The sequence below is a fragment of the Aythya fuligula genome, chromosome 13 (genome assembly GCF_009819795.1).
Source record: "Aythya fuligula isolate bAytFul2 chromosome 13, bAytFul2.pri, whole genome shotgun sequence".
Lineage (NCBI taxonomy): Eukaryota > Metazoa > Chordata > Aves > Anseriformes > Anatidae > Aythya > Aythya fuligula.
The window spans coordinates 14,758,433-14,774,134 of NC_045571.1; the positions used below are offsets into that span (position 1 = coordinate 14,758,433).

General features: G+C 45.4%; 1 protein-coding gene across 7 annotated transcripts in view; it reads right to left on the minus strand.

The window, feature by feature from the left end:
• Positions 1-352: 352 nt before the first annotated feature.
• ATP11C (ATPase phospholipid transporting 11C) overlaps positions 353-15,702 on the minus strand; it is a 58,797-nt gene continuing 43,447 nt past the window's right edge. For 2 of the 7 annotated variants that reach the window (XM_032196314.1, XM_032196312.1), the window contains exons 24-31: positions 14,741-14,868; positions 12,273-12,408; positions 11,048-11,063; positions 10,463-10,528; positions 9,514-9,617; positions 8,447-8,600; positions 6,154-6,244; positions 3,813-3,915 (exon numbers count right to left, since the gene is read on the minus strand). In XM_032196314.1, coding sequence (XP_032052205.1) covers positions 3,888-3,915; positions 6,154-6,244; positions 8,447-8,600; positions 9,514-9,617; positions 10,463-10,528; positions 11,048-11,063; positions 12,273-12,408; positions 14,741-14,868 — 723 coding nt within the window. In that variant the 3' untranslated portion in view covers positions 3,813-3,887. Of the gene's footprint in view, positions 3,916-4,994; positions 5,091-6,153; positions 6,245-8,446; positions 8,601-9,513; positions 9,618-10,462; positions 10,529-11,047; positions 11,064-12,272; positions 12,409-14,740; positions 14,869-15,702 lie in introns of those variants that run through there. The other 5 variants (XM_032196318.1, XM_032196317.1, XM_032196316.1 and 2 more) reach the window with 5 other exon arrangements.

Genomic DNA, 15,702 nt, shown 5'->3' on the forward strand with positions numbered 1-15,702 from the left:
GGTTAGCCATGACACACAGAACCAATGCACAGCATTAAGAAAAAATCATGCATACATGTATATGGAAGCTGGACACATGGACCTGCATTTTATTTTTTACCCTAAATGTTCTGGTCAGATACAGCTCTGAGTTTAACTCTTCTAAAAAGTTAAATCAATTTATTCACTTAATTCATGGGACTTGTTTTCCTAATTTGACAGATTATTGTTCAGGAAAATTGCCAGATATGTGTGGCAGCTGGCACCGGCTACCCCACACTGAAAATGCCCACAGCCCCACTTGTAAAAGCCCACGTATAGATCATTGCAAGACAGGTGTAGGAGCATCCAAGGAGACAAGACACAACAGATATTTATTAATCAGAACAACATACCAAAGTTTATTGATTACTTCAAACAAAAGTTTTCATAATGAAAAAAGAGCAAGTTGCATTCATAAAAGGTAACATTCACATTCAATTTCCTTTATATAAAGCAACATAAATGTATAAAATTGCATTTAAGTGAAAAAAATGTAAGGTTGCAGTCCTTTTTTGCAAGAAGCTGAAAATGTATCTTCTCATTGCCTGTATATAATTTACACTTTCTATATACTATATGTTGTGTTGTTTGTTTTTTGTTTTTTTTTTAAAAAAATCCATAGCTGGGAAATTGGATGAATAGTGCAGTATTAGGTAAGTTTTTCAACTGTGTGTACCCGAATTCAAATTTAAGCCTGTATGCAATTCCAAGTCATTTATAATATTCTCATAACAATTAGGATTAGTTTTTTGAAAAGTAGCTATGAATACAGCGAGTTTTCCCATTATCACATTACATTTTTGGAGGGAATCTTAATTACTTTGCTTATCTTTCAGTGTCACTAGACAGTGATTAAACTTCAGTGGATTACTATGAAAAACCCCAGCCTTTTCCTTCAAGTTTCCCCACCGATAAGCCTGTACTGACCTTTTAGCTCACTAACGAGCACTGTAACAGTGCAGCTTGTGTTATGGCATATGAACAACAATCACAGCATTGCTGTCAGATTACTGCCACTGCCCCCAGCCTGATGGCTGATACCTTACGCTTAGTATCACTGCCTTTTCTCTCCTTCTGTGACTCCAGCACGTGTGTCCCATTCCCCCTGATTTCATGATGCATCCACAGCAACAGAAATTTCACTTCTGCTGCTGCTGAACAAGGAGGGGCAGCTCTTCTGGCCCATAGCAGCACAGCAGTCCTGGAACTACATCCATGCCCTAGCTGGAAATCCAAGCCCAAGAAAACCTGCTTTTCCCCAAAGGAGCTGCTATTCCTGACATTTTAATACCACCCCGCTTTTCAGCGTACATGCCTTGGGGTTGAATTTACAGCTACAGCTATGGCTTGCTCCATACTGAGACTGGATACTTGGAAATGGGAAGATTTGATTCCTAGAAGGCTTCAGCTTAACACAGGCTGCAGCAATCAGCCTGTTTCAGTGGCTTTATTCAGACAGGTCACACATTGCACATACATGGCAAGCTTCGCTCCGTTCCCACTAACATCAACAGCGAGACCTCCAGCTGAATCTCACAGGAACAGAATTTGACCCTAGAAGTAGAATACAACAGAAAACAAACTGAGAAGCAGGTTGTCAGGCTTGGGACAACTGGGGCTTGGAATGGTTTTGAATCACAGGAATTGCGCGGTTTAGCGCCTGCGTTTTAAAGGTTATGTAAACACAAGTCAGCAACTGTATATTTAGGTAGAAAGGTTAGATTTGGCATAAAGAGCGCATCTTCATTGTATTCATCGCATACTTGATCTGTAGGCACCACCTTTTAGCAGTTAAAGTTGAGAATCGGGCAAGGTCTGCAAGTTGAATTCTAGGTCCGTGAGGTGAGCTAGAAAAAGGAAAAAGAAAAAAAGCTTTGCCCATGGGACACATGCTGGAAGCGCAGCTCCTTACTTGCATGCCGCAAGGAGTCGAGCTGCGGTTGCTCACAAGGTGACAGACACCACTTGCGTTGAGGCCAGTGCAGAGCATATAATACAGCAGTCCTGTCCGCAGGCCCCTGCTGTGTGGGATGGTTCAAGGGCAGCCACAGGGACTCTGCCCGTCCCTCTGCTCCTTCCATCCCTATCCCCTCCCACACAGGTAGGGCCACCACAATGTCCTCGTCACATATGGCAGATGTGCCTGCAGCCTATCTGGATCCTGCTTGAATTTTTTTGAAAAAGATGAATTTTGCAGCCAGAGAGCAAGAGACTCTTCAGAGAATTAACAGTCCACTCTTTAGCAAAATTTGATGAAGGGAATGTTTGATCTAGCCCCAGTTTGTTGTTCCCTTGCACGGAAGCAAAACTAAACCTAAGAGACATAGCAGGAGGTAAAAACCCAGCTGCAGTGTAGAGCTCGTTGCTCCTGAAGGTAGATGTGAGTGTGTATCACAGTATTTCTGCGCAAGCCTCCGGCCGCAGGCTGTGCCCACAGGGCAAGGGGAAGGCAGCACGAGGGAGGACCTTCACACGTCGGGCGGTGGCACGCAGGGTGCTCCGTGACTGCTTATGACTCAACACGATGAAAAAGCTGCTTTTTCCACATATGAAGTGTCAGAGAAAATTGAGAGTCAGGCATCTTGCTTCTGCTGCGCAAACTTAAAGAAAAGTTCCCACTACCTTGCTAAAGGTAGATTGAAAAAGAACATGCCAATCGAAAACCAAATGAAGTGTAAAATGAAATCAGATTAATGTACTTTTATTTTTAAAACCAACTTCTGTTTTCTTAGTGCAAATAACTCAAGATGCAGTTTTATGCCTGCGAGTTCACAGGCACCATCCAGCTCCCTGGGACTGGCCAAGGACTGCGCTGTCACTCAGACCTTCCAAGTGTTTCACCAACTGCACGCTGCAGTAACGCAAGCACAGCCACAGGAGCCAGGGCAAACCTGGGCTGGAAGTCCGGCACAGCTGAGCCTTCAAGGTTCTTCCCTCCCCAGGAAAGTTTCCTTACTCCATGAACAGTCCTGGTACATTTCCAAAACAAGGGAAAACCATCCTGACTTCACTTGCCACCAGGAGTAAACCCACCAGCACAGAGCAAACCAACACAGGAGGACGCCCAGCACCACACTGTCTGCACGCTGCCGCTGCTTATGGGTCACTGATTGCTTCCAACCATCCCGGAGGGACGTGTGACTGAACACTGCGCTGCCAGCGGTGATTTTTCCCGAGTCTTCAAGTATTTCTGCCACATGCATCTGGCCACCCAACGCCAGGAGGGGGCAGCCCTCGCGGCACCAGGCAAGATGCTTGCAGGGATGCATCTGGCTTCTGCGCTGGGGGAGCGGGCTCTCCCCTGCACCTTCGGGGAGCCAGCCAGGGCTGTTATTGGGTTACAGTCTGTGCTACTTCTTTGGTCAGGCGAAGCAAGAGACTTCAGCAACTCTCTGCTGCTCCCAGGCAGATCTGCAGCAGTGAGAGGAAGCCCCCATGTGACGTAGGGAGGCATTTCTCTCTTGCACTTTGATCATGCTGTTTTAGAACAATTCCAGAAGATGCTTTCCCAGTCTCCAATTACCATAGTCTTCTGATTTGGCAGATTATTTTTTTTTTGTTGGGGGGGGCCGGGGGGGAGGAGGAAGGGAAGGAAGAAGCAACAAGACCAAAGACAAACAGGTACCGCGGCCAGTGCCTGGCTACTGCTTCATCAGCATGGCTGCTTACATACTTGGTAATATTAAACGGAACTGTTACGTTAAAAAACACGTGGTTTTGTTTGCTTGTTGTTTTTTTCCTACAGGATGACAATATGCACTGTTTGCATGGAGCATTTTAAAGTATCCTGAGGGGATATCTTTCTGCCGAATTAGTAACAGCATCTTCAGTCTTCACATAGCCATTCTCTATACGTTTGTATGACACTAACATAGGCAGATCAAATGGGCCAGTCTGCAAAAATCAGAAGGAAAACACACGCATTGCAATTGTTACATTGCCAAAATCATAACCCTTTTTGCATCGTTATTTTTAGAAAGAAAAAAAGTTTATGGGAGAGGAAGAATGATTAGAGTAGGATAAAAGTGCCAAACTCCATTCACAACAGGGGGGTGAACACCAGGACAATAAATCACGGTGCAGAGCCCAGCCCCGCAGGGCGGCGAGCACCACCTGCTGCCTGCCGTGGCAGCGCCCGTGCAGGGCATGAAGCCCAGCTGTGGGCTGCCGCCCTCGGCCGCTTTCCCTGCCACTCTGATGATGAGATTGGATTCTCTGCAAGCAGGTGGGGGCCACAGAAAATCTGCATTTTAATGCTTGCAGCTGACACCACACAGCTCTGTAACATCTCAGCTAAAAGCTACGTTGTGAATTCATTTCGGCACTTTTAATTTTTTTCTGTAGCAAGAAGACAGCTTTTGGCTTACTACGATGTTTAGAATCAAATAAGCTTGTACCAGGATGTTCCCAGTGTATGTATATGCATACAGACACAGAGACATGCCTGCCATACGCTACATTGACAAACAGACGAGTACACGTGTTTAGTTTCAATCTATTAAGATGAATTAAAATTTACTTATTTCTATCTGACGACAGCATGCGCCCTAGAAAATTGGATTTTTGTACTATTCAGATGCAATCTGGGAATCATTTTAATGGCTTAGACTTGAATACTTCATTGCAAGCACATCAGTGCTAGCTTTTATAGCCAGTCAGCACAATTCACCACCTGTATTCTTGTGCTGTTAATGCTAGACCAAAATATCAGTTATACTGAAGGATTTGTTTTGAATACAGCAAAGTATTTCAGATTGAGTGCATCTTTGCGTGTATGGGCTTCTGCAAACACTAGATAGGAAATGTCCCCACATTAAAATGCCTCCCAAGTATTGCATCCCCATTTCACAAAGACAGGTGCCCCACACCAATAATCAAGAAGATTACAAGAACCACAGTTTAATTGATTTGGGAAGTTACATTTGGTTAATCAACACCTTTTAAAACCATCCCAACTCCTTAGGACAGGGTACCTGTTACAACACATTAGACTCATCTGAGAATGTTCTTAAAAGGAGTGGTCTGGCAGAAGGTCTGGACGACAATGAATCAGGTGCCTTCCTACTGCTCTGCAACAGCGAGGCAAAAATACTTGTAGCACATGCAACACTTTAACCTACCTAGTGGTCCAACAAGAAACACACACATCTTTTTACAGGCAACTAAATCATACCACAGGGGATGTAACAATACACACTCCCTGAATACCACCATGATCAATACTGGCTGGGTTTTTCAGTGCAAGAGGCACAGATGGCACTCGGCAAAGAGCTCTGCTTCCCAAAATGTTTACCTTCAGGCTTGGAGGTTTATGTTAGAGGTGCTTTCGAGAGGGAAACATCTTCGCTCTCCTTAGAACCAGTATTTTTTAAAACAATGAGTGATACCAGGGAAACCAAGCCCTATGGGCATGTATCCAAGGCACTTAGCACTGGGGTGAGCCACCTCAGCCACTTGTGGTGTGAGTGCTAAGGCTTACGTGCTTGCCCAAAGGGCAGCTGTAGCGTCAGCAGGAACTGTCTGCTGGGCAAGAAGGGTGCCCGAGCAGCTCCTACACTATCCAACAAGCATATCCAACAAACAACCTGGCTGTTTGCAAGGTCATCCAGTAGGATGATCAGAATTGAGTCCACTTTGTTCTACACTTCAGTGCAATTTGTATCTAGCCCACTAAAACAAACCTACAGAGGGGAGGGAGAAATTGGGAGACAGATCCATGACTAGACAAAATTATGCAGCAGCACCAATTTCCATGAACAGGAACAATTCACCCCAGCTGAGGACCTGGTAGAAACCCCAGCATCACGACTGATACCTGCCTGAATTCCCCTGAGCACCTAAAGGGACACCGGGCACAAAAGCATCACCTGCACCCATGTCACAGGTGCTGAGCATGAGCAGCTCAGCCACCAGGTGTGCAGCTGGACCTGAGCATCTGAACAGCAGGAGGCCAAAGGGGCAGAGACAGACAAAACATTTAAGCAAAAGATTGAAATTAAAGCAACGGGGGGTAGAGGGAAGCAGGCTCTTGCTGGGTGAGCAAATCTAAACACCAGTTTTTAGCAGTTATGCATTAGAAGAAGGAAAAAGCAGGAGAGCAAGCAACACGTACTGACTCAGAAAGGAAATCACCTTATTCGCTCCAAGAAAAGCTGTGATTGCTGGAAGTTTGAGAAAGCATGAAGATAGTGGATGTTCCTGAGGAAGGAAGGCGCTTCGTTACCTAGTTCACAACAGCACAAAAGACAGAAAATTGCAGTACAAGAGAGAGAGAAAGACAGAAACCAAAGAAAATAAGAACGTGCCTTGCAGTTAAAAAAAAAAAAAAAAAAACAAAACAACAAAAACAAAACAAAACAAATCCACACAGAAAATTTAATAAAAACTGAACAGAGCTGCTGTGTTGTGTCATACAGAAACTCAGTCCCATACAGGTCAAGGGCAAGCTCCTATTGGCCTGGCCTCGGTCCATCTTTTCCTTCCCAAGGGGAGCCTGAGCTGTCAAGCTGGGTGTTCAGGCAGCTAAACAAGGACACTGATCTGGTTTTGTATGTAACGCTCCCCTTGGGAAACTTGTATCTATCTTTTCCAATATTAAGCTTAGGATTCTCAAAAAGGATCTCAATTTAAAATCCTCTACCTAGTCTTGATTGCCTTTGAAAAACTGGGTGGCTGACTTCAATGTCTGACAGCCAGCACGGACATCTAGAGCTGGTATCTGCTCCAGGCATTTCATAAAGCTCTTAACTTGAAATGTACTTTTCAATAAGGCTCAGCCTGCATTTAGTTTAGAATGCACATACGAAGAGACTTTTCTAGTTGACACTTGGTGTTGATTTGCTAAACGATTTCACAAGAGCTGTTTTTAACGCATTTAAAGCGCACTTGAAAGCGAGCATTAAATGCGAGAATGGATCTTCTGGCCAAGAGCTGGAAGCAAAAATGGGTCTCCTCTTGGGTAGATTGAGCTGGGGTTTAGTAACCCCCAGGTTTCCCTTCAGGGACAGTGGGCTCAAACTGCCCTATGACTAGAGCTGAGAGCAAATCATTTCTATCCTCCCTAATCAGGGTGTCAATCCAGAAACTATTAAGTCATGCTTACAAGGAAGAAATAACATGGAAATGGGAAGAATTTAGCTATACTTATTTTACGATCTGTATTGCTTTCAAATTTAATGGTTTGGGTGGTGGGTTTTTTTTCATTCTTGCAGACACATGTTTTAATTCACTGATACTTTGCCAAGCTTGTACTTCAAGGGTTATGGGGGAAAAAAAAACTTACTACTTCATTGGATATTTAGAAAAGATTAGCTCTATTAAAAAGTATATGAGTACCAAAAATAACAGGCTATCCCAGGTGAAGAAAGTGCACTGAAACCTCACAGGACCTACCAGCTTCAGGAGAGAAGCCTGTTCTGCACCTGAGTATTTGAAAAATCACCCAGTGTTTTTGTGTGACACAGAGCCCTGCCCAAGATAGATAAAATCAGCTCTGCATAGCCCTGCGGGGACAGTGGAGCCAGTTCAGGGTACAGCTGGCAAAGGAGTCACCTCTGCTGTGCCATCAGCTTGCAGCAATGGAGACACCCAGGCCAAAACGAGCAGTGACAGTGCACACTGCTGCCTCCTGCCCCTTGGGCTGCATCGACAGGCTGTACTCCATTGCTGCTTGAGAAAACACAAAGCTGATGGCAAGAGGGCAGGAGTGGCTGGCAGCTCGCCGCTTGCTGACCTGCTGCAAAACTTGCTAAAATCGCAGGAGGGAAGAGAGGCACTGCAGGAGGGAGGCGAGGCAGACAGAGCGACAGGTGGCAGAGCACGGCCAGGGAGCAGGCGCTGCCCAGGAGGACGATGCTGCAGGGATGCTCGTCACCTCTGGGCAAGCACATGGCAAGGGACAGGGACTGTCTCCATGGGGTCACGCTCTGTGTAGAGTAACCCTGAGCACTACTGAGGAGAGCTGGACACTGTAATCTCACACTGCTGCACTGGCCCCCAGTTATTAGGGAGATGGGCAGATGTGACAAGACCTGCCTGAATCGCTCCCCTGGTGCTGGCACCTGGAGGGCATATGCAAGGAGAACGTCTTGACTTAAAATCAAGTTGCTTTTGTCAGTACACAATGTGGTTTGGTTGATCAGTTTGGATTGGAAAAGGGTTATAGTACTTTTATAAGAGAGAAGCTTTCCATCCAGCCTAGGTAATTAAGGAAAGGCACTGGTTGAGTCTCACCACACTAGAGATCTAGGCTGTATTTTTAGATGAGCTTCTTGACATTTCTGGCATGTGAAAGAGCAAGACGCGACTCTAGCAAGCCTCCCTCGAGATGTGAATGGCACACAGTGCTATTACAGGCTCATCTGGTGCTTAAGAATCGAAGAGGCCTTTATGATACATCACACAGTATTTTCACCTTGCTCCTTACCTGATGACTTTTCTCTTTTATATTTTTTAAAACTATTAGAAGAATTTCTGGGAAAAGGCTGATAAAGATCAGGAGAATTATTGCCAGCCACGTGGAAACAGAAGTCAGCATATGGGCAAATACAAAATACATTCTTTGCTGCTTCAAGAAAGGCCTGAAAAAGAAAAGATAGAAACACATTCTGGTTAACACTGTCAGCCAAACGAGTTTCCCAACTAGGTCAGACTGGGATCAAACTGTTTGCAGTAATACCTCCCTTCCCAAGGCAGATGGGTACAGCCTGCACAGAGACAGGCTGCCCCTTCCTCTCCCCACCCATCTCCTGCCCTCAGCTGTGCTAATTCTGGAGGACTGTCCAGCAGCCTCCTGGGACTACTCTTATGTTTCTCCCATCTTCATACTGCCTCTTTCCCTCACTTGTTGGCCAAGCCACTGTTCCTCCTTGTTGCAGCAGCAGCTGGACCTGTGCTTTCTCCTGCTTACCTCCCCCTCGGCTGCCCCACAGTGCCGGGCACTATAGCTCTGAGTCTGTCTGTTCTTCCCTTTCCTATCCCCAGGTTTTTTCCAACGTAATTTTTTTTCCTTTCTTTCCCACCCACGTGCACAAATGGATGCTGAAATATTTACACTGGCACCTCCCAGTGAAGACAGCAGCCTCAGCACCAGAAATGCCCCTGTGGGCAGAAAGGCAAACTGCCTCTCGCCAGAACCGAGCTCCTGGGCTGCAAGCGGGTGCCACCTGCCTCCAGGCTGCTGCACAGATCTTGTCACACAACAGCCCTCTTCCAGCAGTGCTGTGTGGAGAGAGCATCCCTTCCCCTCCCCAGGAACAAACCCCACCATGACAGCACTAGAATATTCCATCTGAAGACATAAAAAAGCAAACCTGTGCTGCCTACCACTATTAATCGCCATGATCAGTACTAACACGTGCTTATCACAGCTGCAAACACCCCGCTGTCCCCAAATCTTTGGATAACCCAAATGAGGAGACATGGCAGTCACATCCAACACAAAGCAGGTGATGGACATTCCCCTAAAGTACCATTGAAAGAAAAGATACTTGCCAAATGACTCCTCCCCAAAAGAACGAGAAAAACACATAGAAGGCAAGGGAGCCCCATATCACAAAGTGGTTCATCCACGTCCAGAATCGAGTATCTAATGCTAGCTGTGTAAATAAAAATTAAAAATAAAAATAAACAGGCAGAACAAGCATTACAAGCAGAACATATTCAATTATATTTATATAAAATTTGTCCGCTTTCAGAGTACGGCTGAAGTTTTCCAGTCAGCTACCTCTCTGTGTATGAACACCTGGGAAACACTTTCAATATCTACAGACTGGCACAACATCAACAGGGAGGCAGCAAGTTTCTAATTGCAGTTGATACTTTTTAACAGAATAAGTTTGATGCAACCTCTGATGCTACATGAAACAAATGTGTAAAGGTTGCAGTAATTGTAATTGCCTTCTGTCACCACCTGCTGTCCTGAACCAAACATAAAAGACCTATTGTAAGGCCTTATGCAAACTGTTCATTCTGGAAAGCTCCGTGAAACAAAGCAGTTTGGCTGTTATTGTTTGACAGATGTGCTTTTGTGATCCCTATGGTGCTGAGCAGCATCTGAAAGAAGGCAGGCAGACCCGAGTACTCAGTTGTTCCTTTCCTCTTTCTGGAGCTGAAAGCCAAGGGGCGTTAAGCGTGGGGAAAAAAGTCAATTGTAACGAACCGAAGTTCTCAGAAGAGGGCAAAACATAGGGAAATAATTTACCAGAGCATAAGCACTTGTCATAAGCACACACAGACCAGAGGCTACACAAAGAACAGCAGCCACTAAGCCACTTATAAATTCCTGCCTGTCTGGAGGAACAGAAGATATGAAGTGTGGGGGGAAAGATATTCATAAAATACATCTTCAACGTATTCACCCCATGGGGTAAACGCTTTTATACTGCACCATATACACAACATTCAAAAAGGACTGCAAGAAGAAGGGAAGAAGGAGGCTAACCTTCAGAGTGACGGTGAACACCAACACAGTGAAAACAATCGTTCCGAAGGTCCAATTTCCGAACACCTGGAAAACACGTTGCGTTGCCACATGCGCCTCTGTCCACCTCGTTGAAGAGGAACAGAAACGACGACAATGACAACGGTGCAAGCAAGGACAGGGAGGGGAAGGAGGGATGGCGCGACTGCTACTCGGGCCGCGCGCCGGGCGCTCAGCACGCCAGCCGCCCGCTACTCTAACCCTGTGCCATGCACTACCACGGACAAGTGACCCGGTGTCGTGACAGTGACAGGTACAACCTCCTACTAACAGCAATGTTGACTGAGAACACAAGTCATTTGGACCACCTGCATTTCATGACTTCTTGGTCATTTACTCAGTTTCTGCTTTCTCGTGACACAGAACTATCGCAGCACCTCTGGTTATCGTGCCATTTCAGTCCCACTTGCAGGACGCACCAGTGGGTGCTTCTCCATACGAGAATACACTGGTTTATTTTGCAGATACTAGTGACTACGCACAACAAAGAAAAGCAGATACTGTATATAAATCCAAATGATGGCAATGAATGGGACAGATGCTTACCAAAGGCTGTCAAGATCTGAATGCATACATTAAAACAGAAAGTGAAATGTAAAAGTTTTTAAAAAATGCAAAAAAATTAAAGTCAATAGGAGCGAAAAAGGAGTCAATCAAACATACATGGATATTATGAGCAATTGCTGGTAGCAGTTCTTTACAGGCATAAGTGCTTACAAAACAGGACAAAACCACAGGTCTTATTTTAGTGCCACATGGACTTGACCTCTCAAGGCATCTGCAGTGCTTACACGTTTTATTCAAATGCAATCAGAATGGCTATAAATACAGAAAGGCACTGAATCTACAGTACATGTGTGTGACTACACATAGCCAGGGCCATAAATGGTGGCACTGATGCAAGGTATGCAAATCTCAGCTTTCCTCCACCTGTTGTCCCCTAAAAAAAAAAAGCTAAGGTGTTTTCAAGGATCACAAGTGATGGTGTAAAGCTCTCCATCAGCTGAGAACTGCTAACACCTCCCTTCAGTGGAGGGCGTCCCCAGACAGCACAGACCACCACGTGCAAGGCAGCTGCACTGCACCGATGCTTTGCTCTGTTCTCAGCTAACCAGCAAAAAAATCTTAAGTTCTTTCCCCCTCCCCATCTTTCTATGCAAGTTTGCCTGGGCCAGCTCGCACACCTCGCTCACATGGTGATGCAAACAACAGTCCCAGTGTGAGAGGCACGAACAAGCAGAGAGCGGGGACAAGGAGAGCAGCCTGCTCCCTTTTGACGGCAGCGCTAACTTGTGCTGGCTTCGGCACAGCAGCAAGCTGCCAGCACCAGCCTTCCCCCTCGCAACAGTAAGCGGGGGGCTGGATCAGGCTTCGTGCAGGCACTACTTTGGTCCCTTGTGGCCTGAGCAGGGTTTCCTCACTGGCAGGTCCTGCCCTGCACCCAGCCAACTCCTGGGACCACATGGAGGGGTGAAAGTGCACTGTGCAAAGCACAGGCTGGAGACATCACTAGGGTGGAATAAAAGTTTTTTGTAAGACTACTTATTGTGCCTAGAGAGCATAACCACCTCTACACTGTTTCCATGGCGATTTGGAAAATGTTTCGTTTTAAGCATTTGCTGCAGAATCACACCATAAGCAATGCTACACCGTTGGACGAGACTCGAGACACAGCGCACAGACTAAGCGTGTAGATATTCACTGACAGGCATATAAAAGAGGCAGGGCACAAAAGAAACACTCATCTTTCTTTCTTTTTTGGTGTTGTTACCTTTCCGTTATCTTCCAATGACGAATTTTGAAAAAGAAAATAAACCCCAAAGAAAAACACGAGTCCTTCAAAGGCGCCCAGGAAGGTCCAGTACAAGAAAGGCCTCCACTGCAGCATTGCATTATCGGAAACTTTCCTGCCAAGAAAACAAGCAACAAGAAAATCACCATCATGTAGGTCCTGCTGCAAAGCCCAGGGTTTCCCTGGGTTTGGAGCAGGCCCTTGCTGTAGAAGACAAGAAGATAAAACACAAATACCTGCCAGTACACAGGACTTAAACATTTGCTATATGCACATACTGGTCTTTTGATAAGAAATCAAAAGACACTCAGCATATTTTTTTTTATCCTTCTCTAGGTAATGCAGACAAAAATCCAACCCCATCCAAACGAAGCAAGCAGCTGTAATGCAGTCCCAAGCATCTCATACAAACACCTTGCTGCCTCCCCTATCCACAATTAACAACTGCTGAATTTCAAAACCAGGGCTATGTCGAAGAAGAAATGCATAAGATGCAAAGAACTTGTGGCACGCTTCCCTCTCTTTTTGTTGAATGTGAAAACTCACTTTTTGGGAAAGCTCTGTGAGTGCTGTTCCTGGAAGCGGTGTTGTTCTGTACAGGCTGAAAATAAACTCCCGAATTGTACCGTGGGTTTTTAGCACGGGGGTTTTAGCAGGAGGCTCTTGGCTGAGAACAGGAATAAGATCTGGCACGGAGGCAGCAGCAGCAGGTTGATGCACGTTGACAGGGCCCTGTGAGGACATGCTCCAAGGCCACTGTCACAGCCACGGAGCTGCAAACCCAGGACCACATCCAGCCTTGGTTCCTTTGGTCCCTGCTGCAGGTCTCCAGCAGCAACCCCAGGGACCTATGCTTTTGACTACACCTCAAACAGCCTGACACTTGCTAGACATGAGAAGGAAATACTGTTCCAGAAGTCTTTCCCCAAAATAGTTGAAAACCGCTGCTTATGCTTAAAAAAGCTTCTTGCATCACTATATTTTCAGATGACCTTCTTTAAAACTTGAAGACTGATGGGGGATGAAAACATGTTTATGGCAAAACCAAAAATCCTCTCCTCTTTATTTTTTTCCTTAACTGTTCAAGCAAAACATCTATTATCAGCAATATGCACCCTGTAAACAGGTGTGATGCTGAGCTCCAGTAATTGCAATTTCTAAAGCAAAACACTACTGGAATCCTATGCATGATATTCTCAAACATACTGTAATTTGGGTATGAGTAAGGAGCACAGATAAATCAGACCAAGAGCTATTTTTGCAAGGAGAGAAAATGCGAAGAGCCTCCTCAGTGCAATCTGTTTTGCATTCACATTTATGGCCTGCAGCACTCATCGTAAACAGACTTTTTACTGTGCCTCAGACTAGAGATCTGCACTGCAGCAACTCAGCACTTCATACAGCAGAGGCACAGCAGTCATTCTGTATTCAGCAGCACATGCATAGTCCTGAATATTCAAAGTGAAGCTATCTGACTGCACAATTAATCTGTTTTCCCTCAACTCACATACACCAGTGATCAGACAGCTCACCAGGTGAATGCTCAGGGGGCTGCTGTTATTGGTCTATGCTGCACAATATTCAAATACAAATTTATTTAGAAATACGTGTGTTTTGCCATATGAGTGGAGGAACACAGAAGTTTAATCAATCAGAACTGAGTAGCTATTTCAGAAATACTCAAATCCCCTGAAGGGCTGCACTCATGTGCGTGTATGGGCAGGGGTGGGAGGAAGACATGAAGTATTTCAGGTTCTGCGGGAGGTCAGGGACTCCCCCAGTTGCAATGAAGTAAAGAAAGAAGCCAGTAAAGCAGGGAGAGATCGTCTCCTCTTAACCTCTACTTTCCACCTGCAATGTGGAGGAAACTCTGAGCACAAAGAGCATGGCTCCCAGGTAACTCGTTTTGAAATGGAGATTTGGCCTTTGGGGGATATCCATCCAGACCAGCTGAGAAACTACCTGCTTGAGTTGTATTTCATGAGCATTCACTTTCCTGTAAATTAATAGATCTCTCTGCTCCTGAAAGATAGATTTTCCCTCCATCTATTGCATGCTCCATCATAGGCTTGGCTCACACCGCCTGGCTCAGAACTAATGTGAGTGAATGCTCTGGCCAGAGTTGCAACTTGCTTTACTATAGAGGAATAATTCCATCTACAGACCCCCCCCTCTTTTTTTTTTTTTTTTTTTAATGCAGACAGAAGGGCAATTTACTGGACCAGATACTGTGAGAGGGCATAAATAGAAATAAGCATTAAACACGTAAGCAGCGGGGACATAAAAAAAAAATCTTTTCTGCAGTTCCATGGCTACCTTGTCACCATCACAGGGCAGGCACACCAACCAGCTCAAGTGATCCCTGATGGATTGTTTCAGGCACCAACAAAGCTTAAACTGTGGCCAACGAAGCAGTGCTAAGGCTTACCCAGTCCTTTGCTACTTACATATACAATTGTGGATCTGAGGTCAGCGTGTCAATGTTGATGTGCTGCTCCAGGAGGCTGTAAGCCAGGATAGGTAGTGACGTGAAGCAGATGTTGTACATGGTAAGGTAAGCAGCATCATACAGAGGCTGAGAAGAGGGAGAAGGGCAAAATGAGACAGAAACTTGGCTTTAAAAGTCTCCCCATAAACAGATTTACAGTTTCCAGCCCTTGCCTCCATACATAACCCATGGAGGCACCCCTTTGTCACAGACACAAATCACACCCCATGCAATGCCAGCGGGGCCGAGGCACCCACAGGTTGCGTGGCCAGAACCCTATGGCCACCGAGGGCAGCCCCACTGCCAGCAGCTCCATACCTGCCTGGGCTGGGCCCCATCTTGACCTCCAGAAAAGCATAATTAAACAGTCCTTATTGCAGCTTTTCTGTAGCTGCTCTTGTGCTGCCGTTTCTATTAATACACTTGATGTCTCCTGTGACTTTCTAAAGACTAGACTTTTTTTAGACTATGATTTTTCTTTTCTCTCTTTTTTTTTTTTTTAAAGCAAGTGTTTCTGCTGAGACATGCAGAGAATAATCTCCTATGATTGCTTTTAAGACCAAGCAGACACAAAAGCACACAAGTGAACACAAAACCCAAAGAATTGTCTCCAAACACCCAAGCCCACACCTCACAGAAATCCATCCTTCTGACACTCATTTGGACAAAGCAAGTGTTTGATGACGCTCATCATGTGTCTTACTTTAAAGGCTCTGATAAAAGAACAAACTGTTCCTTCTTTTGAAAGACAACTTTAATACAGAGAAATACCGCAGAGAGAAAAAGACCAGGAAGTCTTCAAAAAACTTTTCTCTTAAGTGTAGCAAAATTAGGTGTTGGCAAACCAGCTAAGCCACCCTCCTGTTACTTTGGGAAGGCTTCCATCCGTGTTTAAGCAACAAAAATGGGTCATGGATGGAA